Below are 26,001 nucleotides of genomic sequence, written 5' to 3' on the forward strand. Positions count from 1 at the left end.
CTTAAACTTGATTTAACACAGATCATTAACTGCTGCTGGAAATTAGCTATTAACTCACATGTTTCCCTCCAAACCAACACACACAAAGTACAGTTGAATATTTAGGAAAAATACCAAGACAGGAAAACTACTGAACAAAAGCTATCACAAGATCATATTAAAAACATGTGGAGTCACAAATACATCCCAAAAGGATAAAATAGTTTTATTTATAGTCTCATAATAAAGGTATGCCTCAACTTGCAAGACAACCGTTGGCAGTATGTACAACATACCTGTAATTTCCAAGGAATGGAACAAACAAATATTGATTACGTACACACTAATTTACCTCTGCAAAAAGGAAAAAAAAAAAAAAAAGAAAAAAGAAAGATAAAACATCCCCAGCACAGGCAAATATTTCAGGGGAAGGCTTTTCTTTGCAGAACTGACACCATTTAAGAGTATACAGCGTTATATACTACACACTGAAATGGACTTCCATTAACAAAAATAAAGGTCACTGTCCTTTAACTGCATTGTGTAACATTCAGTATCCATTTGGGGATTTTTTTTTTTTTATACCCACATTTTATTTATGATAATAATAAAAATAGAGGAAAATAAATAGTTGAACCTGTGAAAAATCCACTAAAATGACAGGTCAACTTGTTCATCCTCCTGTGTTCTCTGGAAAAATCTCAAGACAAACATAAGGGAGATCGGACATAAGAATATATATAAGGGTAAGAAATCAATTTCGGTGCATCACTATAAATAGAGGGACTCATTTGATTACACAAACATTTCAAAGACCAAAACTTCAGCCACCTACACTGAATAAGGTTGGTTGCATCTTGCATAACGGACATTTTCTCAAAAGCGACTTCACATTCTTATCTGGAAAAGTTTGAATATTAAAAAGGTAAACCATCCCCAATTATCATTTCTCAAAAGGTCTTAAAGTCTCACAACTCTTCCAACAGATTGCAGAGGTTGTCCAAAACAAGCAAGTGAGAAAAAAGAAAAAAAAAAAAAGAATCTGGATATTTTCTGTAGCTTTACTAAAGCTTCATACCTTGTCATCCCCATATTTGATTATGAATGGTTATTATGAGGTTTGAAAAGCATTGAGTCCTTCAAAACTGCAGAGCTGCCTTACTTTAAGGGTCTTAAAAGTTGTTGCTGGGCCATAAGAGGAGTGACAGGGTGCTTGCCAGGAGGAAAAAAGAAGGTAGAAGCGTTTCATACATAATAGCACCTCTCTAACACAGTCTCCACCTGGTCTCCTGGACTGGCGTAAGAAGGCAGGACTGAGTGCAGAAAGATAAGAGTTGGGGGCTGGTGGGCAAAAAGAGTCTGTTTGGAGAGGCGAGGGGGGGACCACAGTCTAGCTGGGCTCCACGCGCAGCTTCTTTCTGTTAGGCGGCTCGTCTGGCTCTGATTCAGAGCTGGAGTCGGAGCCGCCGTCGAAGGCGGACACCGCGCTCCCTTTACGGTTTGTGTACAAGCTGCTGTCAGAAGAGTAGTTTGTCTGGAGCTGAGTGTTCCCCTTGGCCTTCTCCAGTGCACGAACTGCAGCGAAGACACAAAAATACAGAAATAAAAACCTATTACATCAAATATGGTATAATGTAAATGAAAGACTACATCTCCCTTCTCAGATCTTGTCACATCAACAACAAAAAAAGTTACAGATCTTTACTTACCTTGCTGCTCCAGCAGTGCATTCTGCTTCTTTAAGTCATCGATGTCTTGCTGGTGGGTGTGGTTTTTTCGCCTCATGTACTGGATGTACTCGGTGGCTTTGTCTAGAATCTGTGCTCGGGAGGCCTGTTTAACAGAATTCTGTCAGCAAAAATTTCAGAGAGCCATGAGGCAATGCTGCAGTGTTAATTTGTACAGTTAAAACATATTGTATTCTCTTACCTAACTAACACAGTTACAGTATTATACATTTATGCTGAAATTAGTTTGTAGTCTTGATTATAAAATGAGGGTTAAAAAAAACAGCAGTCATCCAGAAATTAGCAAGGCACATGCGCCAACATTGACATATTGCAGGATAGTTCTAGGCACACAAGAAAAAAGTAATTCCTTTCATCAAATGACACCAGAGTTTCTCTTTTCCCTACTTGACTCTTATAAGAGAGCAGAACACCATAGAATAGCATTGGCTTTGTTTGGAACAAACTGGAATAATCTCTGATAAGTGGGTGAATATTATGGAGTTAGAAATTCAGTTGATGAAATAAAGCTGTGCAAGATGAAAGGACCTGCTTTTTCACCTGCTGATCATCTGTACCAGAGAAGGTACTGATGTCCTCTTTGCTGATAATTTGCAGGGTCAACATACAGTTTGTTTGTTATATTCTCAGACATCAAAAAGGTACACCGCCCTGCCTGCATGTATGCAAGTCATTAGAAACTAAAAAACAAACTGCAGTAAGGACAATAGAGGCCAGAGGCTCATACTGACTGTTTGGTATTTGTTTGTTTTCATGCCTCTCAGACATGCAGGTTAGACTTATTAAGACCTGGTGTCCCATTCAGGGTTTCTGCCTTATGCTAATAGTTAGCTGGAATGAAGCTGGATGGAATGATTAAATCCTATGTTATTGTCTGAGTTATTTGTAGTTATTTGTGTGTGTGTGCGCGCATGCAATACGTTGATGTGGCACATAGATTTACATTTAATACTAACACTTTATGTGACAGGCAGCTGAAATTGTAAGAGTCTTAGTCTTAAGTGTTGAGTCTTAACTTCAACTTGATTTTATTTCCTTTGCTGGCAGTTTTAGAAAGAATATTTTTCCTCTCACCTTCTCTCCTTGTAATGCAGGCACAGAATCTCGTAAACCGTGGAAGCTGTCCTTAATATGGTCCCTGCGTTTGCGCTCCAGCGCGTTGTGATGTGCTCGCTTGTCTGCCTGCGAAGGGACAAGCAAAGTATTTACTAGAAACACAGGTTATTTATACCAAAAGGCACCAGTGAAAACCAAGGAAGTCACAAGAAACTTTGTTACTTAATGTCCATATGATTCTTTTAACAAGAAGATATGGAGCAATTTAAAACTGCAATATGTAAAATATTGCAGCTTTAAATGCACCTTGTGTGTGTGTGTTAAATGAACTTGCCTGACATCACACAGCAGGAGCCAGTGTGTTAGTATGTTTACAAGGATGTGATCTCTGTTTACTGAACTGAAGACATGCTGTTTGCTTTCAGTTACTAAAATGAGACCAGCATACACTGGCAGTCTGAACACTTTGTCCAATCATTGTCCTTCACATGAACTCTGTATCAACTCCAACGTCTACCTTGTAAATGGACTGAAAAAGAAGCACTAGATGCAGAAAAATGAAATCTTATGCTCATTAGCTTACAAAAAAAGAGAGGGCTTTGTACCTATTTGGTACAAGAGTATAACTCACTACAGGGACTGAGTGACACCGATGTGGCTACAAACAAAGATGGCACCATGACTGTAACATAACATGCAGTGTATCAGTGGAGTTACTGCCTGCATTTACAGTCCCCTTCCTTGCAAAGGCCAGTCAGCTCAGCCTCAGGCTGGATGCTGTTTCAAGGCAGCCTGCTTGTTAGGATAGTGTGGCAGAGTTGGGACAGGATGCAGACGAAGTTAAAGATCACAGGACATCACTAACACCCTGTCTACCTAAATAAATTTTACAAATTATTAAACATCAAACACAACTAATGCGAACTCTGTGTTCTGTCATTTAACGTTTTGTCTGTACTGTGATTAAAAGGTGGTAGCCAAATTTCTGTAAACGACTGATTACAGACAGATTATTTGTGTTGTATAGGTAAATAATTGTCAAACACAATTAACTTCGGAACTTACCTATTATAGTTATCATACACGAATTTGCCAGATAAAATGTTAGATATATAAATATGAGATTTTTATGAACAGTTACAGAAAAGACCAAAGACAATTTTAAACATGATACTACACCTGCAGCAAGATTTCTTTAGTGTTGTGAAGTTATCAGATAGACAAATATCCCCAGAATGTGAAACTGACGTATGTAAGGGCCTTAAATTTGTCCCCAACACTCACAAAGACACCTCTGAAACCGATAGATTTTGAAAAGTTTTTCCGATGTCCAAGATTAAGAGTTTGTCAGTTGCAATAAGGTTTGTAATGAAAGCTCAATAAATGCACCTGACACACACACTGAACCTACTGTTATTAACATAAATACAAATGTTCACTTGGACAATTACTTCACACATATTTTACAGATACAGAAACATTATGGACCGATGAGTATTATGCATTTCATGAACAAGATGACTACAAACAACTACATCAATTAAATTAAAAAATAAATTCGGACAGTAAAGAGTGTTAGAAGAAGAACCACTAAAATCCAAACATGTTTTATGTTTTAAAGTCTGCAGTATCCTGTAACAGCAGATGTAGGCTTGACAGGCCTCACAGTATATGTATACTGTGGCTTTATGTAGATCCAAAGCTGGAGATCCCAGCTTAATCAAATGGGGGGGAGGGGAATCTGTGGCACAGAAAAATATGTGACCAGATCCAGGACCTGACATGATTTCAGATGCATACACAGACAGCATGTGTATGGACTGTTAAATTCAGCAGGTTTGGTCATAATGGGGGTTTTAAATGAGCTTGAGCAGCATGTTTAATGTTGCATTTTGCAGGTATGTTTCAAATGTGGTGTAAACACCTGCAGCACCACTGGAGACTAGCTGTATAGGAACACATTAAAAAAAAAAAAAGGTGCAGAGGGCTTGCAGGGAAATGAGAAACGAACATGGCAGGTCCCCAATGGACAAAACATGAAACATTAACACAGCCGTCTCTAATGTCCTATTTGCATTACAGGCAACTGCACAAGCTAATGTGGAGGAAGGCTTGAGAACACACAGTCCTTCATGCCTCTTTAGTCGTTTGCTATGTGGTTGAAAGGACATTATATATCGATTCATATCAAGATTCTTCAAACTGAAGATTAAACATTAACGGAAGGAAGAGGACACCTGCTAGCTATTACTAAATATAGCTAGGATGACGTGATGGGATTACCTTTATCTGTAAAAAAAAATATATAGGTGAGCTGCAGCATAGTATAAGTATGCTAAACATAACCAAGAAAACCTAGTGGTATCCTCATTTAACACTTGATCTTAACTCTTGTTCCAGCACCTCTCAGATGAGCTGACCTTGCTTTCAGAAACAGCTTAACTGCTGTTCACGCCTGTCGCATCATGTTTTCTTCAATGTCTGCAACTTCAGCTTCAACTCAGCGTTTCATTAAAAAGCGTGTCTAATTGAGACAACTGACTGTGATGAACTACAACTGACCCGGAACGCAGTTTAAGAAACAAGTTGTTGTCCTGCGCTGAACTGCCCCAAAGGAACAATCAATGTCGAACAGGTTTAAAAGCAGCCAGACGACGCTAACTCCTCCTCACACTGTGTGCTCGACTTTTACTGTCAAGCCAGCCAGTCACACTCCAAAAAAACACCTTTTCCCAACATCTCTCTCTCCCTCTTTCTCTCTGTTTGTCTTAAAACGAAGTGTTAGCCAAGAAACAAGCTAGCTAGCTAGCTCAATCAGGTAGCGTAGGTTGTCAAGAACGATAAAGTTGTTGTTTAGCTAACAAACTGGCTAGCTACTTCTAGAGGAAACTAAACCACATACATCGCTGTCGACTTCGATGTCATCGTTTTCGCTCATTCTTCGGTAAAAAAAAAAAGGTTTCAGAAAAGAAAACAAGCAGCTGTCAAAACAAAGTGCAGCGACAACTGGAGGCAAATAATAAAACCTAGCACGGCGCTCTGCTACGGCAGAGACATGACGACCAACGGTTTCTCTACACGTGATTCGCCTACACATGGACGGGAAAACATACACGACGCAGGCGCAACAAAACAAGGCTCTATGGGTAATGTAGTAATTCGCCTACACACTGCCCTGTTTTCTCTGTCGCTGTATCTGGAATTTAAACTACATTCCCCACAAGCCCAATGGTTTGGACGCACCCACAAAAACATAACGTTGTCTTCTGCCTGTTGCAAACACAGCAACCACAGGACCTATAGTGTTGTTATTCTATTTAATCCCAGTATTTGTTTGTACAGATACACAAATATACGTATTAAACTAAGACACATGTAATTAAATTAACACGAATAAACCAGTGAGTGATGCATGATGCCCAGTGATTTAATGGGACTTATTCTCTATTAATAGGCCTTTGAGGCAAATATGATTCTGTGGTGATAAAACAGCTTTGTGCTAAAGTCTGCTGCTTCAGTGGTCATTGTCAGCAGGGTATTGTGCTACAATAACTAGGCTCTTCTCCCAGCATATGATTATGAGGCCAGATGGTGGCCTAGCTCACTTCGGCTGCCCTCCCCCACTCACCATCCATGGCTGCACACTTGCCTCCATAGGACCTTTAAATAGCTTCTGCAGAAAGCTGTCACCGCTCAGAACCTACTGCAGCACTACAAAGATGTGCTTAATGTCAGGAATTATCAGGAGTTTTGTCTAATTTGCATAAAACTTAGCTAAACATGGTTTAACATTCTTAAAATCAACATGATTATCACCTACTGCATAATGTTTATGTGTGGACTATCATAAATATGTGTCATCTTTTTTGTAAATAGAGGTTGCAAACCACTGAACCTTTGGCATGTCAGGCCACATTTCACTGTCATCACTGTCTCATCTCTCTTATAAAAACAAACAAACAAACAAAAAATGTTTACTCACCCAATAAAAGGATTTTCATGGAAAAAAACAGTACATGAGTCAACATTCATTTGGAGACAGTCTGTGAGGACAACTTTTGAAGTGTCTGCCAAAGTCAGTGTACCTCCTGGATTCCAGATGCTCATGCCTTTACTAACAATAACACAAAAAACCAAAACTTTCTTATGAAGCCAGAAATATTACGTAACTTGTAATATAAAAGTCAGGGAGGGCACTTTGTTGTCTTCTGCAGAATTGATTCATCCAGGGAGGAAACATTTTAACATGTTCATTAAATGGTACATTGGATTACATGATGTGCTTTTTAAGTGCTTGGATTGTTATCAGTGCCTCAGAAAACCCACATCTATTTTTTGTTAGTACATTCATATGGCAGCAGATTTGCAAATGATCTTCATCCCTATTTTTTTCACAATTTCACAATTACTTTCAGTTTTAACTCAGTACACAGGAGTTAAGTTATTGAACAACTTCTAATCTACAATATAATTTGCAATATCACTGCCCAAGTTTAACTTCAACAATCTAAACCAAACTATCAGGGGAAGTTTGCTGTCTCAAAGACTTGTCTCTATGTAGAAGAAGCAGATTAAAACAAGTTGAACTGTTGTTCCCCAGAGAGGTTCCACTGAATGTCAGTATGTGAGGTGCATAGAGATTTTAAAATGTGGCCCCCTTTTTTTTGACCTAATCTCGACCATGCTAATAGAGATCAGGCAACAATCAATTTGAGCGATCAGTTCATCTAACATACAGTATCTAGTATCAAAGTATGTCTTTGTTTACAGAAACACCCCATGTTCACAATAAGAAGAACCTGTTTGAAAAGACTGTTAAGTCTTACAGGCACTGAGCCCTCTGCCTGGTTGCATAATAATAATTGAAGGTCTATTTACACATGCAAGTGAGGCAGAGTGAGTAGTGGCCTCTTTCAGGGTACAATGGCAATAACATTCTGTTCACATTATCAAGTCCACTGATGCCAAACGTTCCCACGCTGCAGACTTCTTCTAACTGGCATAAAGCTGAGCTGTATTTCCTGAAATTCTGTGACACACACAGAAGATGAAAGCAGTTCCATAGAATATAGCTTTGATAGTTTGCCTGTGAGGTCTATGTTCATCTACGCTGTTGTCATGGATCCATGTGACGGAGAGGGGAGGGCGAGGGGCCAAACTCATAGAAAAGGAGTTCAGCAAAAGAATGTGGGGAGAGATTGAAACAAGTGTGTGAGCAACCAAAGTCTGAAGCTGCAGAAGTCGGCCTGAAATGAAGGTAAGAAAGTGCCTTTATTACCTAGCCCATTATTACAATGTTATTATAATTTTGAAGACAGAGACTGGCATTATTGTATCATTTTTTTTATTATTATCAACAATTACCAGAAAGAGACAAAAGAAGAAAAAAAACAAAACTAAAAAGAATAAAAGTTTTGTGTTTGGTGCACAGATGGTTTTGTGTCATCCATCTGTTGCTGTTGAATTTCAACGCCTTGCCAAAACTATTAAAAACACATAAAAGAACAATATTGTTGCACTGTGTGATACATTTCCTTTGTGAGAATGAACAACATATTATTTTCCTCAGTTCTACAAAATGGTAAACCAGTGGAGATCATACAAAATCAGTTGTGGGGTTGAGTCAAACTAAACTACACTTGTCATGTGTGTTGTATTAAAGGAATATGTCACACAGTGCAACAGTGCATCTATTTTATACTTTCATTCATATTTGGATCAAAGTAGCATGCAGGCATGTGGTATGCTGTATCAGACTGTACGTATCTACACAGACAATTCTTGTTAACAGGAGTAATCAATTATTGGGTTTAGTCTCGTCAGGAGATGTGTTGATTGTAATAAATATGATAAAAGAATGCCATGGTTATCATTTAATTGTAGTCATATCACTTAGGAGTAAAACATTTTTCAAAAGAGACTAGTTTATCCATTTTACATGTATGACGAACAAGGTACTGATGACGGCTTCACCTAATTGTTTTTCTTAATCTGTAAAATGTTTGTAAATGTTTCACCCCCCCCCCCCTCTAAATCTATATTAACAAGTAATATTCATTAAACATTTACTATTGATACACAATAAAATAGGAAAGTCAGTTACTCGGGTCAAATGCAGTTAGGTTTTTAATTTCTACCTGAAATGTAGAAGTACTTGTAACAGTGGCTAGTGCCACTTAAATATATGTAATTATTGCTATTGCTCATTACTTTACACATTTATGGATTGTTACAATATTGATTTTTTTACATTATATTCATAATTTTAGAACAAAATATAGTTAAGAAAGTGGCTATAACAGCAAAACTATAAACAAATACACCAAGCGAAATATGTGAGTGGATGTACAACAATCTTGTATTACAGGCGGAACAACAATTATTCAGAATCCTACAGAAAACTCAGTTTTAAGGCTGAAATAATTATTATTTTTATTAGATGACTCTACACCGCTGTGTCTGTCAACACTGATCAACACAAAGGAAGTTTTACAGTGCCAGGAGAGAGTATCATGTGAGAATATGATGTGTCTGAAGTTCAAATAGGAGATCTGCAGAGCACTATGTGATACTCAAACTACCAAACCCTTTTCTGAAAGCAAACAAAAACACAAGTGGAAATGAAATATGTACAAAAAATAAAAATAATGAAGAATCCAAAACTGTAATTCCTTTGACATTAATGCTTTTAATTTGCTTTTGTGTGACAGGTGAAAGCCACAGCACACTAAACACACTGTATTGGGACGAGTGCCATGATGAATGTAACAGAGGTCTACAAGGGAATAGATAACATCTACAATGGCAATGGAAGCACGTTTTTCCTGAAAGTATCTGCCCCCCTAAACATAGCCATTAATATCAGCTCCATCATCATCCTCTCCATCACCATGATATCACTTGGATGCAAGATGGAGATTTCGAAAATTAGGACCCATTTCCTTAAGCCGAAAGGAGTAGCCATTGCAATACTGGCCCAGTTCGGCATCATGCCACTGACTGCTTTCGGTCTGGCCAAATGCCTGCAGATGGATCCCATCAAGACTGTGACTGTGCTCATTTGTGGCTGCTGCCCAGGAGGAAGCTTATCGAACATTTTTTCCTTGGCCATAAAGGGTGACATGAACCTCAGGTAAACCTGTCGATACACAGAAACATTATATGGAAATTAGGGTCTTGTTTTGTTTTGAGTTCAGAAACGTATAAATTTTACAAAACTGCAAACACGGAAGTCAAGGTCTTCATATACTCTGACATGCACCTTTACATTTCTAACACATCTGTCTCATAATGTTTCTTCTCTCCCTGATACCCTCACAGCATCGTAATGACCACTTGCTCCAGCATTGCAGCACTGGGTCTGATGCCTTTGCTGCTCTTTATCTTCTGCCAAGGCTTCCCCGGTATGGAGAACGCTGTACCATACTTCGGCATCATCACTCTTCTCGTATACACCCTGGTGCCTTGCTCCATTGGCATTGCCATTAATCACTACAAACCAAACTACACACCGTTCATCTTAAAAGTAAGACGGCCTCACACAAACACAGCCATCACACAAATCTGGTTTAGATTTTGACTTGTCTAAGGGGAAGTATAAGTTTTACTAATAACATGACAGCGTGAGAGTGAGCCAGCATGCGCAATACCGGGACCCTGAACCTGAATCATTAATTTTATTATTAACACGTGTACTTCTCCTTCTGTGACATGTTAAAATGTCTCACGTGAAAAAGGCCTATTGGACACAGAGTTGTTTTTCCCAACATTATTCATCACATGGCATGGGTGCAATTTGTGGTCCAAATAAACAGAAAGGTATGTGCAACAGGAAGCCTAAGTCCTTAAATGCTAACTAAAAGCATACCCTGCTTCCAGATGATGTTGGAAAGGGAAGAAGAGAGAACTCACTGATTTTCCCTTCACGCTTGCCTCACTAAACATTACCTCAGCTTTGATATTAAGGATAAAGTAACATTCAGGGGAGGACAAATTGGCTCTTGTTTTATGTTTTCACCTCCTTGACAGGCTGGTCTCAGCATCCTGATCATCTTCAGCATCATTATTGCCATCTTGTCTGCTGTTGCCATCAAAGACGTACTATGGATGATCATCATGCCTGATGTTCTGGCTGTGGCGGCGCTGATGCCACTGATAGGTTTTATGCTGGGATATATCATATCCATCTTATGCAGACTCAGTCCACAGTAAGTGAATACACCCTACATACACCTGTGAGGTTGTAAACAAGTCAGTATCAATTCAATACTACATACTAATTATGTAAAGCACATACAGTACACACAAAGAGAAAGCAAAAATGAGTTTCACCACTATTCATAATTATTTACCTGTTTAGCAGCTGTGATTACTTAAAATGAAGCAATAAGAGAATTGGGATGCATCAGTGACTCCTCATTAAAGGTAATGGTCTTAGTGTGGACATGATTTGTGAACAGTTCAACTAACAGCTGATTTTTCTTTCTTGGGTCTGTTTAATTTGAGCAATAATTTTACGCATCAGATTTTTTTTTCTTTTTCCTTTAATACTCTCATGACCCCTCAGGTTCATCCTGGGACTGTCAGGGGTGTCTTGACTCTCTGGTTGGGAATCAGTGGTGTTCCTCAACAGCACACTCAAAAATTTTTTTAGTATGCGTACTGACTTTTTGCAGTTATTAATTAATACATTTTGTACCTTCATCGCACACTACATACTGAAAACCTGCCTTGAATGAATATGGAATAGTTTATTTCCCACAAGGGATACTGTATTTCTACTAAGATTTTTAATGACCTCTCTAAATGGTAAACAATTATATGCATGTAAATGAGATGTCCTGTCATACAGCAGTGATGGAAGGTGCTAAAAGAAAAACTTCAGATAAACCATATTTCTTCAAATTGTATTAAAATGAAATTGAAACCAATGCTCTCTTTTCAGATGCAGCAGGACCATCTCCATGGAAACAGGGTGTCAAAATGTCCAGCTGTGTGTTGCCATCTTAAAGGTGGCCTTTACTCCACAGGTCATTGGACCCATGTTTCTCTTCCCTCTGATATACATAACATTCCAGTGTGCTGAGGCTCTTCTTCTGGTCCTGTGCTTCAGATGTTACCAAACATTCAAACCGCCAGCTGAGGGTAAATGTCACAGCTGCTTGTGTGTGTGTGTTTCTGTAGAGTGAGGCTGGGAGGAGGGGTGGAGCACATGCACTCTGCCCTTTTGTAGCCATTGGTCTTTTGAATGAATGCACTGAATGAAACAAGGCAGACATCTAATATCTCCCTTCTCTTACACAGAAACAAGAAAAGACGTTGGCAGTGCTGACGTTAAACAAGAAGAAGAAGCTTGGAGGCAGAAAACATAACAACATGACAGCGTCACAGACCACAACGTGCTGGAGAGGGAAACGAATGATGATGATGCATCCACTCAACACACTCACTGTCTCAATATTATTTGCATATTCATCACTCAGACCTATGATGCTGATATGAAGATCACTGAAGCAACAATTACCACGTAAATTACTGTTTTACTTATTCAAGCCTATAGAATGTAAACTGTGGGTAGTGCATGATGAACTAGGAATATATGATAACAAATAATGAAATTTTATATTCATATTTTTGTATTTAAATTATCTTAAAGACCCCTCCACAAAAAATGTTTTCTTCTTGTTCATTCTCTTGAATATTGGAGCTTCACTGTGCAGTTTGACACTAAAAGGCTCTTTTCACATTCCTCGGCTAATGGGGGGAAAGTTTCTCTGTGCTCAATGAAAATCTCACTTAAAGATGTGTATCTACGAGCATGATTTGTGACATCACAAAATTGAAGCCCCCCAGTGCACATACACTGAGAATGGATTTCTCAGGGAGACATCTTGTGTCAAGCAGTTTTGAAATGAACAATATTTGCATATTCATAGACTTTGGATTTTTCAATGAGGGAGAAGGAGAAGGTGTCATTTTAAGGATTTGAATGAGGTAATTAAACCTTTTTTGTGGAAAAACCATTAGACATAAATTATTTTCAAAGCAGAATATTTTATATACATCTTAAAATATCTCTGGATGGGATCTTTAAGTAAAACTGAAAATTGCAATTTATGTCTCAGGGGCAAATTTAAAACATTTTCATGAGTATGAATAAAGGATTTTCTTAAATCACAATTACTAATGTGTCATTTGCTCTTTTTAGACTGAAGAACTGTGCTGTATGTTAATAAATACTTTCATTAAAAATATGTCAAACCTTGAAGAAAGGTCAGTATCAGATGGTGTCAATATTCTGTACCTACTGTCTGCAAAGATGTCAGGTAGTTAGACTAAGATGTAGAGAATCAGTTTAATGGAAAAACAAAGATAAAAGCAATTTGCACACCTCAAATAATATTTAATCAAAATGATCATATGGTATGTACAGAGTAAACTTAACTTAAAACTTTACATATATTAAAATTCCATCTTCACAAAAACAAAAAAACAAAATCCGTCCCACAGTCCAAAAGTAAATTCAATGGACAGTCAAACAAAGTGAACACTGACATTACACCAAGCTATACATTTACTCATTTTTTTGTGTCGAATCTTCCCAACAACTTTTACAGTGTCACATATAATGTGCCTGCAGTAGACTTTAAACAGAAGCGGAAAAGTGAAAAGACCTACTTTATAAAGTTTCCGAGAGCTGTGGACGCATCAAAAGAAGCCATGGCTGATCAACAGCGTTCTGGACCACAAATAAAATAAATAGTTTCCCATTTAGACTTAAAACAGGAATTTCTGAACAGCCTGAATAAATTAAGATAATATTTTCTGGTGTACAGGTGATGTGTCTGACAAAGCCACACATATTATCACTAAGCAGTGGAGGCATTTAACTGACATTCATTTTTAAAATTCCTTATTTTAAATAGTATAGATACCTGTGCATAGAAGTGGAAAGCTAAGGCCATCAGGGGGCAGGAATATGAGTGTGCAGAAAATACATTTGGAGATGCAGCTCTTTGAAGAGATGAAATTTCTTGAATGCAGGCCTGAAACAATAGAGTCACTTCAAATGTTTGCCCTCAATCAAATGAAAAACGCAGCAGAGTGAACAAGCGGCCTTATTCTGTACAGTTACATGTGGAACAGGAATTGTGATTAATAACAACTTAAATTATGATTTGACTCATAATGACAAAATTCTTAAAAGATGATATTGTAAGAACAATCTAGCTTACTTGGCCTTCATGCATCTTTGCTGATGTGTGATGTGATATGTGCTTAAAGAAAAGAAACAGTAAACAAGACACTGATGATATTATTAGCCCCCAAAATAAGTTTGCAGCTTTGCCTGTTTGACTGAAATACATCAGTCATTTTTTTCAACAACCTTTATGACACATTCCTTCAGAAGTGTCTGTTCCTTTCTCTTTTTGTTCGGTGTTTTCAAACTGAGCTTCAGACATTAGACATACATACAGAGTGTAGGAATTCCTATAAAAAAAAATGTAAGCATGTATGTACATGTGAATTCCCTCTCTGTTCTCCTTTGGGATGGTCAGAGGAATTACTCAGAGTGACCCACAGCTTCACTCGGTGCCTCTTTAGTTGGGCCTGTGTGTGTTGACAGCTGTGTTGACGAACTCTCAAGAGGCATCCCTCACCAGCACAGGTCAGCAGCAGCGCTGGTTGTCTCGGGTAAGTTCAAAGGCTGCAGCATGTTTCAGGCTTCCTTCAGTAACGGCATATCTGTAGAAAACAAAAGTGAGCAATTAGAACAATTTTGGGACATTAAACAAGTCATGTATGAAATGTGTATGAAGAAGGCTTTACCATCAGAGTAGTCCATCTCTGAGTCCATCAGAGTCAGGCTGTGTTGGTCGCTGCCTGCAGACGGCCTTCTTTGTGAGGATGGAAGAGCTGCAGCACCTGCATGCTCCAGAGCCCAGGTAGAGGATGAGGGTGTGGGTGATGAGGAGGATGAAGACTGTGATACAGGGTGGACCACAGCCATCTCCGAATGTTGCTGTTTGAGGGAAGAAGGCCGAGAGGGGCCAGCCTCTGGCGCTGTGGCGTGCTGACCCTCAGACAGCACTATCTGGACACGAGACTCAGAGCCGAGAGATGAGGCCTGGACACCACTACCACTCACAGCCTCCTCATACGAGGGCAGAGTCACCTGGACCCCTTCCACCATGATTGACACAGGCTGGCCGGACACCCCCTGATCACGTCTGAGTGTGGAGGACCAGAGGATTGTTAGAAATTTAAAGACTAGTTTCCTCAATGTACGTTCCCTATAGTAGACTCTGCTTTCAATTACACACAGATGCTGTTAGTAAAAAAGGAAACATGATTATGAGTGCGGACTCACCGATGGAAGGACTTGAGTTTTGGCTGCAGAAGTACAAACAGCACCACCAGAAGCAGGATGAGGGCCACAGAACTAGCCGTGGATGACACTATGGACAAGGCGGGCATCCCCAGTGGTAAAGTGGGAACGCTGTCTGTGAGACAGATAAACAGTCAACATGGTTATCTACACAGAACTCTATAAATCTATTCATCTACGTTTATTTTTGTAGTTTCTTCAAATGATTTAATGATTCAAATATCAGCTCAGATACATTTACCTTGCTCCATGAGGCAGCTGATCTGCATTAGGCTGTCCCACTCCCCATACTGACAGGTAAGGTATTTATAGTCTCCCTTCAGAATATAGCCTTCATCACAGAAATATTCAATCACAGTGCCATGAGAAAGTCTTCGGCAGGGGGAGGGGTGGCATGTGTAGCCCCCGTTCTCTGGCTGATATGGAGGCTGGCATACTGTTTATGGAGAGAAAGGAAAACATAAATACATCGACTGCAGTGCTGTGTCCATAATGTGTCACTATGTTCTCCATGGCATATGCCATCAACATGTCTCTTACACAGTATCTCACTTTCTCTTTGTGCGTCTGTCGGAAAAACTTGTACCATCTGGGTAATACATTGGTCATACTATGTCTGTTTTCGTTATCACAGTTGCTGGCTGTCGATTTGAGACACAAAATGTGTCTTTGACCTCCTATGGAGTCCATTTGTACGATCAGAGACTGAAGGCTGAGTCAGAAATGCAAACAGCTCGTTGAGGAGGTTTTTCTTTACCGTCACTGCGTATGCAGCGAGGAGGTTCAGAGGACCAGTGTCCCAGTGTGGTGCAGGTGAGGATGCGGGGTCCATCTGGCAGGTAACCAGGGTCACAGCGGTACTCCAGTACTGTGCCCACAGGGAAAGAGTTGTTTTTGGTCCCCGTCAGATTACTTGAGACATGCTGCTCCATGAAGGGTCTCGTACAACCTTATAAAAGGGTCATTCAAAAAGCAACATTCAGAAATACAGTAAATAGCTGTAATTACGGTCTGTAACAATAAATATAAGATTTCTTTATATAGCACTTACATTTTTTACAAACTGCTCCACAGTGTAAAAAGGCATAACATTTAACACAGGTAAAATAGAGTTAAAATATCAAATAATTAAAATAACTTTTTGGGGAATTATTTTGTCCACTGGTGGATGTTTACAACCAGTTAACCTTGCGACAGATCTGAGTTTGAGGACTGACCAACCTTGTATCACGCAACTGATCTGCATGGGGCCGTCCCACTGTCCATCCTGACAGGTCAGGTAATTATAGTCTCCCTTGAGAACGAAGCCCTTGTCACAGAAGAACTCAATCACAGTGCCATGGGAAAACATCCGACAGGGGGATGGATGGCAGGTGTAGCCCCCATTCTCTGGTTCAGAGAGGGGTAGACATGCTGATGGAGGAAAAAAAAACAACATATAAAGTACCTGCCCCACTTTAAAAGTGCTTTGTGCTGTTTTCTGTTAATAAGACACCAGCATTGGCTAAAAATTACATAGAATTAAAGTGCCAGATAATTAAAATATGACTGAAAGAAAAGATGTTTTTACTTCTGAGAGAAGGAATTTAAATTAGGCTAGTGACCTTCATTACTTTACAGATTAGGAAAGTCAGAGGTGGACAGAATATCTTACCACCACTACGTATGCAGCGAGGAGGTTCAGAGGACCAGCGTCCCAGCGTGGTGCAGGTGAGGATGCTGGGTCCGTCTGGCAGGTAACCAGGGTCACAGCTGTACTGCAATACTGTACCCACAGGGAACAAGCCCCTGTTGGTTTCTGTGAGGTTTACCCAGCTGTTCTGGACCATGTATGGCCTCACGCATCCTGAGAAGAGAAGACCAAAGAAGAAGAAATTCTAAGAAACTGCTTTTCACTTGATTTAAGGCAACAAATATGTTGTGCCTGGTTTGAGAGACAAAAATGCTTGTAGTGTTCATTTTTTGTTAAAGGTATACTATGCAGAATTTGTCGGTTGGTGTTTGTAAACACACAGCATTCAAAGTTGACCCCTCATCCTGAGCGAGCGAGGGAGAGTGAGCGAGAGAGAGAGAATCAATTGAGCTAGAGAGTGAATGACGAGAGGCAAAAACAAAGCAGTGAATCAGATCAATAAAATGTTATTTTCTGATTGTTTCACGGTGGTTACGTTTTAAAGCCCAGATAAACACACCCACACCTCCTAACAACCCTGCGGGAAGGTGCCGCATTGCCAGATTTTGATTGAATGCAGAGCTTCATCCTGCTTGCTGTGGCCTCTCTGCTCTCTTTGTGTGCAGCTCAGCCCTGCCCTAAGTCAAGCAGACACACAGACCTGCAGCTCTTTCTACATCCACGACACAGAAACAGAGAGCAGAGCGGAGCAGAGGAGAGAGATGGAGACAGCGATGTAACCTGTTCACTATGCTATGAGTCCCAACCTCAGAGCCTGCATGTTGTTACTGGCTGGGGGCTACACACCCACTGGCCAAAGGTTGATGCCCAGAACCGTCCTGAACACAGCAAAATAATAAGAAAATAAGAAAATACAGGTAGAGGGCAGAGTCTCTGCAGTTAATACACCGCACACACTTCTAGTGCGTCATAAATGATGATTGAGAGTGATTACTTCTGTATAAGTCTATACATTGTTTTTTAGGAAAATCCTGCATAGTTTACCTTTAAGGCTGACGGAGAGTTATTCATTCAACACAAGGGTATTTTTGGATTATATTTATCTACCTTTATTTTAGTAATTAATTTAAGTTATCTAATAACCTTTACCTTGCTCCATGAGGCAGCTGATCTGCATTAGGCTGTCCCACTCCCCATACTGACAGGTAAGGTATTTATAGTCTCCCTTCAGAATATAGCCTTCATCGCAAAAATATTCAATCACAGTGCCATGAGAAAGTCTTCGGCAGGGTGAAGGGTGGCAGGTGTAGCCCCCATTGTCTGGCTGATATGGAGGCTGGCATACTGTTCATGGAAAGAAAGGAAAAACAATAAATACATCAACTTCACTGCTGTGTCACTAATGTGTCACTATATTCTCTTTGTGTATCTGTCGTAAAAATGTGATTGGTTCCCATCCATTAAGTATGCTTCCATTTGGGTGGCACATTGGTCATACTACGACTGTTTTCATTATCACAGCTGCTGGATGTTGATTTGAGAAAAAAAATGTATTTTACCTCCTGTGAAGTCACTTTGTGTCATCAAATCAAATATGTTCCTGATTGCATTTACAGGAACAGTTGAGCTTGTTTATGCTCAATCCAGATCAATATTATAAAGTAAACAAACTGTAGGTATTAAAAACATCAGTTGGAATAAAAATAAAAGTTACAATTTGAAAGTGAAATTGATGTAAATGTTGACAAAAAAAAAAATCAAAACTATAATATCCCTACTGTAAATACTATCTATTCATTCAGGTTACACTTTTGATGTCAAGAGGGTCTGTGTAGCTACAGGATGAGCTAGAAATGAGGAGGTTTGTCTTTACCGTCACTGCGTATGCAGCGAGGAGGTTCAGAGGACCAGTGTCCTAGTGCGGTGCAGGTGAGGATGCTGGGTCCGTCTGTCAGGTAACCAGGGTCACAGTGGTACTCCAGTACTGTGCCCACGGGGAAATAGCTCATGTTGGTCTCTGACAGATTAGCTGAGCCATGCTGCACCATGAAGGGTCTTAAACAACCTTAAAAAAAGGGACAGCATAGACAGTTGTAATTACAGTCTTTAAGAATAAATAAGATAAGAAATAATAAAATTTGATATAGCACTTAAGCTGTAATCTTGATTGACTTCTTTGCAAATTGCTAAATTTAATTCAGGCTGACCACATGCCCTGTATTTTTTCAGGTTTAATAGAATAAAAAGATAAACATATTACACAGGAAAAAAGAATTTCATGATTTGAATTATACTGGCATGCCCGTTACTAATCTGCATTCCAAATCAGCCATTTAGTAAAAAAAAATACTCCCCATGGTAAATCTTGTTTCCGTTATGATGCGTATAAATTAAACAGCTCAAACAACCATTTCTTACAGCCTTCCTGCTAGGGTGGCCTTACACATGCAATATCATGTGTAAGGGGGACATTTTGGTGTGAGAGTGATGACAGAGGAAAGGTCAGTGGGTCACCACAATCAGTAGGGTTAATCTTTTCAACACTGTGAATTATGAACAACATATGTAGAGCAAAGTGCTAATGAGTGGACAGACCAACTGATGGCCAATATCCACTCTGCTTAATCAGATCAATATCTGCACTAATACCAATCCAGCAGATCGCATGTGTACATCCTTAGTCTTTCCTGTAGTACTGGAACTGTAAACAAGCAGTATTTTGTGAAAATACTGGTTCAACTGTAATACAAATCTAAACCACTATCTATTTAACCTAATGGGTCGCAAAACCAACATTTGTTCCAATTACATTTAAGTGTCAGAGGGGTGAATTATTTTGTCCACAGTATGTTTTATCCAGAATAACATGGTTTATCTTTTTTCCCCCTTTTAGACCGTGCATGAATAATAACCTCACTTATTCAAAATAACAACGTACAAAAGTTCAAGATATTCCACAACTCTTCAGACAGCCTATTCAAACATAAATCTTAAAACAGCTGACCTCTTGTTTTAAATGTCTTCTGTATAATTCATTAGGGGTCATAGGCTTACTAATGATATATCTGCTGGGATAATCTAATGTATTATGAAATCAGTGTTTATAGGCGGTTTGGTGGCGATTTCTCAGAAATAAAAATCAAGCTTAGGGTCAAAGGGCCACTGACCAGCATGCAAAGTTTCTGCATTTCTTATGGTTTATCTCTTGAAAAACAAGCAAGCAAAACAAAATAACAAATAAATCATGTTTATGATTGTTTATGATTATGTTCCTGCTGCCTCCCCTGCACTGGTAAAAAAAAACCATAGGCCAACCTCCCTATATAACCTCAGTTGCCTAATTTATTATTAGTAAAACAACAACCAAACTAAACAAACTAATAAATAGCTCCTACAGGCGGTTAATTAAGTTACTCTGTCAAGTAGAACTGGCTCAGTTTAACCAGAAACAATGTAAACATTGTACTTCATATAATCAAGCAAACACACTCACTGTCAGCATTCCCTGACAATCATCTGTTTGGTCTACAATACCAGTCAAAACTGTATGTCATAACAAAGCTCATTTGATAATATTTCCTCAGCCAAGATAAACAAGGTTAATCCAATACAGTCACAACTCAAGCTTTGATATGGTATGACTGTGTGCAGAAAAATGCTGCCTCTTACCTGACCCTTGCCCAGTGGACAGTACTGTTAGTACCAGCAGCAAGAAGAAGAACCGTTTCGTGGCTGAGGTGTGGGCCCAACAGGCTTTTGATATTGACTCTATCATTCCATTGCACATCTTCCCCTGCAGAGTCAACTCAACCTGTAAGGATCATACAACCATTTCATTACAGAGATATGAATATTTGGTGATGAAAAAGCAATCCCTAACAGCCTTGACCACACGCTGACACCTGCCTGGTGCAGGTACTCTGCAGAGCTTGGACAGCTGCCAGAGAAAATGGGTGTGATTCTGGGACAGTGGTACGATGACAGGACTAGGACACAACTAGGAGACGATGCAGTTGGGAAGCTAGCGTTAATTAGAAACTCCTCCCTACAGTTCTCACATACAGAATATAAGTTTTCTCTGGTTCTGAACGGTTCCGTCTCAGCGGCTACACATCTATTCCCATCGACTCCCTATTCGCTAAAATTGCTAGGTTTGATAACAAAAGATACACATAGAGATAGACCGGGTCTATTATGCTGACGATAACTGTGCTACCATCTACATGGCAGAACATGAAAGAATATCCAACACAGTACAGCATAGCTGGTTTTCATTGTTAGGTTAGCTAACTTACGTAGCTTTTGACATAAACAATATTAGCCTTTTTTAGCTTGCTAACGCTAGCTTGACATTAGAAAAGCGCTTGCTGGTTAACGTTACTTACCACAGAAACACGGCCTCAAATCCTCCACCCTCGCTTTCTCACACTGTAGACATTTACCAACAATATCTCAGCTACACCGAAAACATTTAACGTTACTGTGGACACCACAAAAATATGATTTGACGAGCTGAGCGGTGCTAACTGCTACAGCTAACCGCTAACTGCATTGATTGAAGCATCAGCTGGGCTGCCTCGATTTCGTACCGTATCCATAGTAACAAATGCATATTTCCATAGTTACAACATCCGGGAGTGTTTGCGTCCATAGTTACCAAACATGGACGGAAAACGCTAGAAAGTTTGTGTTGACAAGTGTTCTTTACTTAGCTAACAGCTATTTAAGAACTGCAGGAGCTTTATTGTTGTTTTTCCTTGTTGAAATACAACTGAAGGATATCACACCACCATGGAGATTATCAGAGGTAGTTTAGAGGATATTTCCAGACCTGCATCGAGTGAGCAAACTGGTAGCCGTGTGTCGAGCGTGTCATTGCCTCATAGTGACAGACTTTGTCCTACAACTCCATTTTCCCTTGTGGTTTTGACCAACGATGCTGCTGATTTTCAGGTAATTAAGTAAAGAAGATACACTGTCAATACAAAACTCCTGGTGATTAACTTAAAAACTATTGAACTGAATTTCCAATAACCTTACAAAACAATTCCCTGTAGGGCCAAAGCAGCTCTGAAGAAACTATAATCAACTCCTCAACCTTTTGTCCTGACAAAGGTTAGTGTTCTGTATAATGTCCAGTGAAGTTCTCAGTTTTAAAAATGTATCATTATTCAGGATGGTCCAGTATTGATAAAGCTGCACTGTGTGAATATGTGTGCCTCTTTTAGGTCAGTGTGATGTTGAAATAACTGACGAAGAGAAGGAAGATGCTAAACTACAGAGGGCCATTGAGGAAATGAGAAGACTTGATGAAATACTGTCTGCAAAGATCTGCAGAGAAAAAGAAGTCAGGCGTCAAAGGAAAGAACTTAAAGCAAAACTCTGGCAAGAGCTACTGGTAGACACAGAATTGTGTTCTCCGTTTACATTACCCGTTTACTACACCAGTACTTTTGACTAGCGTGATGATGCTATGCTGTTGAATTTTTCTACAGCAGAATAAGCCTGAAGGTCGCTCTGAATGTCCTCATGAAGCTATGAACACAAGATTGTTTTTGGCTCTGGAAGCACCCACTGGTAAGTATGGGGAACAGTATACAGGTGTAGCACATGATGCAGTCACTGTGAGACATGTAAAATATTTTTTCTACTTTAAAGGGCTTGAAGAGGAGGACGACTTTGTGCCAGTGTTTAAAACTCAGTTTTCTGACTGTGAGCAGGACAGAGACAGGCAACATGGGGGGCTAAGTAAGTTTGTAAAAATTAGAGCTGCATCGATTAGTTGATTGACAGAAAATTAATCTGCAACTATGTTGGTAGTTGATTAATCATTTCAGTCATTTCTGAAGCAGAAGTACCAATCATTTTCTGGTTCCAGCTTCTCTCTCCAGCTTCAATTTCCTGTTTTTTCTTTGTCATATATGACAGTAAATGGAATATCTGAAAGTTTTGAACTGTTTGTCAGATAAAACAAGCAAATGACAACAGCTAACTGAAATAATTGTTAGTTGCAGCCCTAATGAAAACAAAACATAAAATGCACCATGCATGTTTTAATCATGGCTGTTTAAATGTATGCTTTTGGTCGTATTGCCTGAATTGTGCACTTGATGGCGCCATGAGCCTAGGAAACTCACATCAGTAGTTTTTCCACTCCTTTATGGACTGGTGCTGACTAGAGTGCACTAAGTCATTAAAGCTGTTTTCCAAATGTGAATGCATACCTACTGTACTACTTATATAAACAATTTCCTGATCAAAATCTTGTCTTTATATGATATGATCCACAAAGGAAAAGCATCTTAATTTATTTGCTACAAAACAGCAGACTTGAAGCTTTGAGGAATTCAGTGTGTTGCTCAGTTCAGAAACACTATCGTGGGAACTTAAACCTTTAAAATGCATAGTGAGTGGGAATGGTCTTTGCAGCCTCTATGCCACCCTGCAGGGCTAGCATTAGTTCATTCATTACAATTCAGCCCCTGTTTCAGGATTATTTTGGCTGCTAACTCTTTGATTATGTCAATCAAAAGATAAAAATATGAACTTATAGTTAGAAAAATGATACTAACAGAAATGTTAATGATTTTATCAGAGTTAGCAAATCATCATTATTAGAGCTTTGGCTTACTTTTTCAATATTTACCTTCTGGAAACTAAAGTCTGGTATGCCTGACAGGTGAAAAGAGGCCAGACAGCACGATAGAATCATTTGAAGCAGGCCGTGAGGAGACAGGGGAAGAGCAATTTGAAGGCAGCCGCTATGGAGCTTCCGAAGGCAAGAAAAAACAGAGGGACTTTGTCAAGAGAAACATTGAGGTATGTCAAAGTTCACGTTAGGCCAAATGAACTTATGGGGTATATCGCATGACTTGGGGCGAAACTCTTGGCTGTTTGTTTTTTCTGCAAGGAAAAGATTTGTCTCGATAGTTCAAGAGACAGACACATTTTAAGCCTACAAAGGCACTTCTGAAAAAGAATGGAAATGTGATGTGAATAATGATTTTCAATATCTTTTTTCCAAATGTTGTGTAATGAAATAGCTGGTAAGTGGTGAGGGTGGCCAAGTGCTTTTGACCCAGGCGGAGAAAGAGCGTCTGGCCGAGCTCCTCCAAGAAATAGACGAAGAGGAAGAGGACAGTGCCAGAGGCGCAGACAGTGAGGTAGGCTGACATGAAGCCTTAACAGGCAACACATGCTGTCGGTTGAGTCTCTCTTTTTCAAGTTCCTTAATACTTCCCCCTCGTGTCTAGAGGTCTTTTGGGGAGCAGCATCGCAGCAGATGATCCAATTCACTGTCTGCTATCAACATCAACATATCTTACGTGGTATATTTAATATTTTATAGAAGGCTAATATTGTTTCCAGTGTTCGGTCATTGCATTTGAATACAATCCTGTGCATTTATAAATTGTCTCTCTCATGCTTTTAGTCATTGGAATCTGTTTCATTATCTAACACAGCTGGCCTTTTGAATGACATTATTAAAAATGAAGAGGCCCAATAGCTCAGCCACACGTTGGCCTACAGAGCATAGCACATGGAGTAACACTGGTCAGATATTCATGTTTTGATGACTGCTTGGCAGTTGAGATAGCCTCTGGGCAGAAGATCCTGACTGCTCAAAGCAGTTCAGATTATGAACCAGATGCAGTTCACATGGAATGCCACATGTTATGGATTCATTTTATAATCAAATTTTCATAACAATTCCTTCTGTGTTCTGTGAAATTCAGAAGCCAGAATCTTTCATATGGCCCTTTTTTATAAGCTACTCAAAGTGAGAGTGTGCTGATAGAGCTTAAAGCCAAGAGAATGAGGCCTCTTGTTTTCCTTTTAATCATCTGAGACCCTGTGCCACCTGGAGCAGTAGACAATCTCACTGTGAGCCCACCTACACCATGCTAACTTCAAATGTTTTTTATTTTTACTTTTAATTTGCCTCAATAGCCCTTTTGGCAGCTGTGAGGCCAGTTTGAAGTCAGATGGGATGAAGCGTGTTGGGAAGTGAGAGGGAACATACCTACCTTTCACATACGGTTCCATTTAGCTTGACCCCGACAGCTCTGCATCCGTGAGACGGCTCGCCAGGGTTTTTTTTTTTTTAAAGTCTTGCTGCTCTATTTATGATGTTTGCCTTGACTTTTAGAACAACACTGCAGTAATTGTGGTGGCAGATACCAAAGTGAGGGGAGTGCAGATGCTCTGGGTTTTTTTTTTATTGGCTGGAAGAAGACTTCCTGTTATTGCGAGGCATGCTATTATGAATGACCATAACGGAGCAAGCACATTATTTATGTCACCAGGAATTTGTCAGCGATAGGTCTTGAGTTCTGAGGACTTTACCCAGTTCTTGGCAGATTCCCCTGGGCCACATAAGTTTGCCTCATGCACATTTTTGATGTCACTGACTCTCGTCTTAACAAGCTCACAATTTTTATGTATTTCTAGTAACGTGAGGCAATAAATCAGTAGCAGTCAGTAATCGTAGCACATTTTGGTGCTGCAGAAGGGGATGTCGTATATTTTACTGACATTCATCTCTTATCTTTGGCCTCGGGTCGATAATATGTGAAGGGAAAAAGCAGTATTTTTTCACTTCACTATGGGGATTAGAGAACAACTGCTTGATGATGATACTTTCGCAAAAGAGGTGATTATAATCATCATCGGGATGATGTTGCAGCTGTACAAACAGTTTTCATGCTTGAAAGGAATAGTTCAGCACGAGTATAATGTATTTAGTTGCTTTCGTGCCGAGAGTTAGATGATGCTCAGGAGGAAACAGCTAGCTTGGCTCTGACCCAAGGTAACAAAAAACGCCTACCACCAGCTCTGATGCTTACAAATTACCATGTTATATCTAATTTATTTAATAGGGACAAAAAAATCAAGTGTAAAAATGACAATGAATGTTTTACAGGCAGAACTGGGCTTGCTGTTCCTCATGTTTCCGGTTTTTATGCTTAATTAAGCTAGCTGGCTGTTGGCTGTAGATTCACATTTACCATACAGACATGAGAGGATTCTTCTCATCTATCTCCTCAACTTTGTCGAATTATTCCTTTAAAGCCGGAACAAGTGACTGTGAAGACACACAGCCAGTGTTTTCAACCTACTTAGCTGTCTGCGTTTTCTTCTCAAAGTTTAATATCAACTCAGCTAACATAACTTTACCATCAGTGGGTCGAATCTGG

General features: G+C 39.5%; 4 protein-coding genes across 8 annotated transcripts in view; 2 read left to right on the forward strand and 2 right to left on the reverse strand.

Moving 5' to 3' along the window:
• Positions 1-180: 180 nt before the first annotated feature.
• Positions 181-5,874, reverse strand: LOC137199603 (protein max-like). 2 transcript variants are annotated; one of them, XM_067613988.1, is made up of 4 exons: positions 5,686-5,874; positions 2,802-2,909; positions 1,689-1,812; positions 181-1,554 (listed from the first exon to the last, which is right to left on the reverse strand). In XM_067613988.1, exons 1-4 carry the CDS (start codon positions 5,719-5,721, stop codon positions 1,370-1,372), a joined length of 453 nt encoding a protein of 150 aa, XP_067470089.1. In that variant the 5' UTR covers positions 5,722-5,874; the 3' UTR covers positions 181-1,369. The 2 variants fall into 2 exon arrangements, with proteins under 2 accessions (XP_067470089.1, XP_067470088.1); XM_067613987.1 differs by having other exon boundaries at positions 1,689-1,827.
• A 1,296-nt stretch (positions 5,875-7,170) lies between these two features.
• Positions 7,171-13,001, forward strand: LOC137200252 (hepatic sodium/bile acid cotransporter-like). Its single transcript, XM_067614921.1, has 6 exons — positions 7,171-8,040; positions 9,494-9,915; positions 10,104-10,308; positions 10,812-10,990; positions 11,728-11,927; positions 12,087-13,001. Exons 2-6 carry the CDS (start codon positions 9,539-9,541, stop codon positions 12,152-12,154), a joined length of 1,029 nt encoding a protein of 342 aa, XP_067471022.1. The 5' UTR covers positions 7,171-8,040; positions 9,494-9,538; the 3' UTR covers positions 12,155-13,001.
• A 163-nt stretch (positions 13,002-13,164) lies between these two features.
• Positions 13,165-21,721, reverse strand: LOC137199562 (sushi domain-containing protein 4-like). 3 transcript variants are annotated; one of them, XM_067613926.1, is made up of 11 exons: positions 21,636-21,721; positions 20,474-20,615; positions 18,678-18,869; positions 17,954-18,148; positions 16,826-17,017; positions 16,393-16,584; positions 15,929-16,120; positions 15,413-15,607; positions 15,154-15,286; positions 14,613-15,013; positions 13,165-14,528 (listed from the first exon to the last, which is right to left on the reverse strand). In XM_067613926.1, exons 1-11 carry the CDS (start codon positions 21,678-21,680, stop codon positions 14,503-14,505), a joined length of 1,905 nt encoding a protein of 634 aa, XP_067470027.1. In that variant the 5' UTR covers positions 21,681-21,721; the 3' UTR covers positions 13,165-14,502. The 3 variants fall into 3 exon arrangements, with proteins under 3 accessions (XP_067470027.1, XP_067470028.1, XP_067470029.1); XM_067613927.1 differs by lacking the exon at positions 21,636-21,721 and adding an exon at positions 21,190-21,326; XM_067613928.1 differs by lacking the exon at positions 17,954-18,148.
• Positions 21,375-26,001, forward strand: part of fsip1 (fibrous sheath interacting protein 1) — a 31,175-nt gene continuing 26,548 nt past the window's right edge. For both annotated transcript variants that reach the window (XM_067613929.1, XM_067613930.1), the window contains exons 1-7: positions 21,375-21,757; positions 21,862-21,919; positions 22,033-22,202; positions 22,300-22,381; positions 22,463-22,552; positions 23,484-23,623; positions 23,848-23,967. In XM_067613929.1, the coding sequence (XP_067470030.1) occupies positions 21,596-21,757; positions 21,862-21,919; positions 22,033-22,202; positions 22,300-22,381; positions 22,463-22,552; positions 23,484-23,623; positions 23,848-23,967 (822 nt within the window). In that variant the 5' untranslated portion in view covers positions 21,375-21,595. The remainder of the gene's footprint in view (positions 21,758-21,861; positions 21,920-22,032; positions 22,203-22,299; positions 22,382-22,462; positions 22,553-23,483; positions 23,624-23,847; positions 23,968-26,001) is intronic.

This window comes from Thunnus thynnus, chromosome 16 (assembly GCF_963924715.1).
Source record: "Thunnus thynnus chromosome 16, fThuThy2.1, whole genome shotgun sequence".
NCBI classification, from domain to species: domain Eukaryota; kingdom Metazoa; phylum Chordata; class Actinopteri; order Scombriformes; family Scombridae; genus Thunnus; species Thunnus thynnus.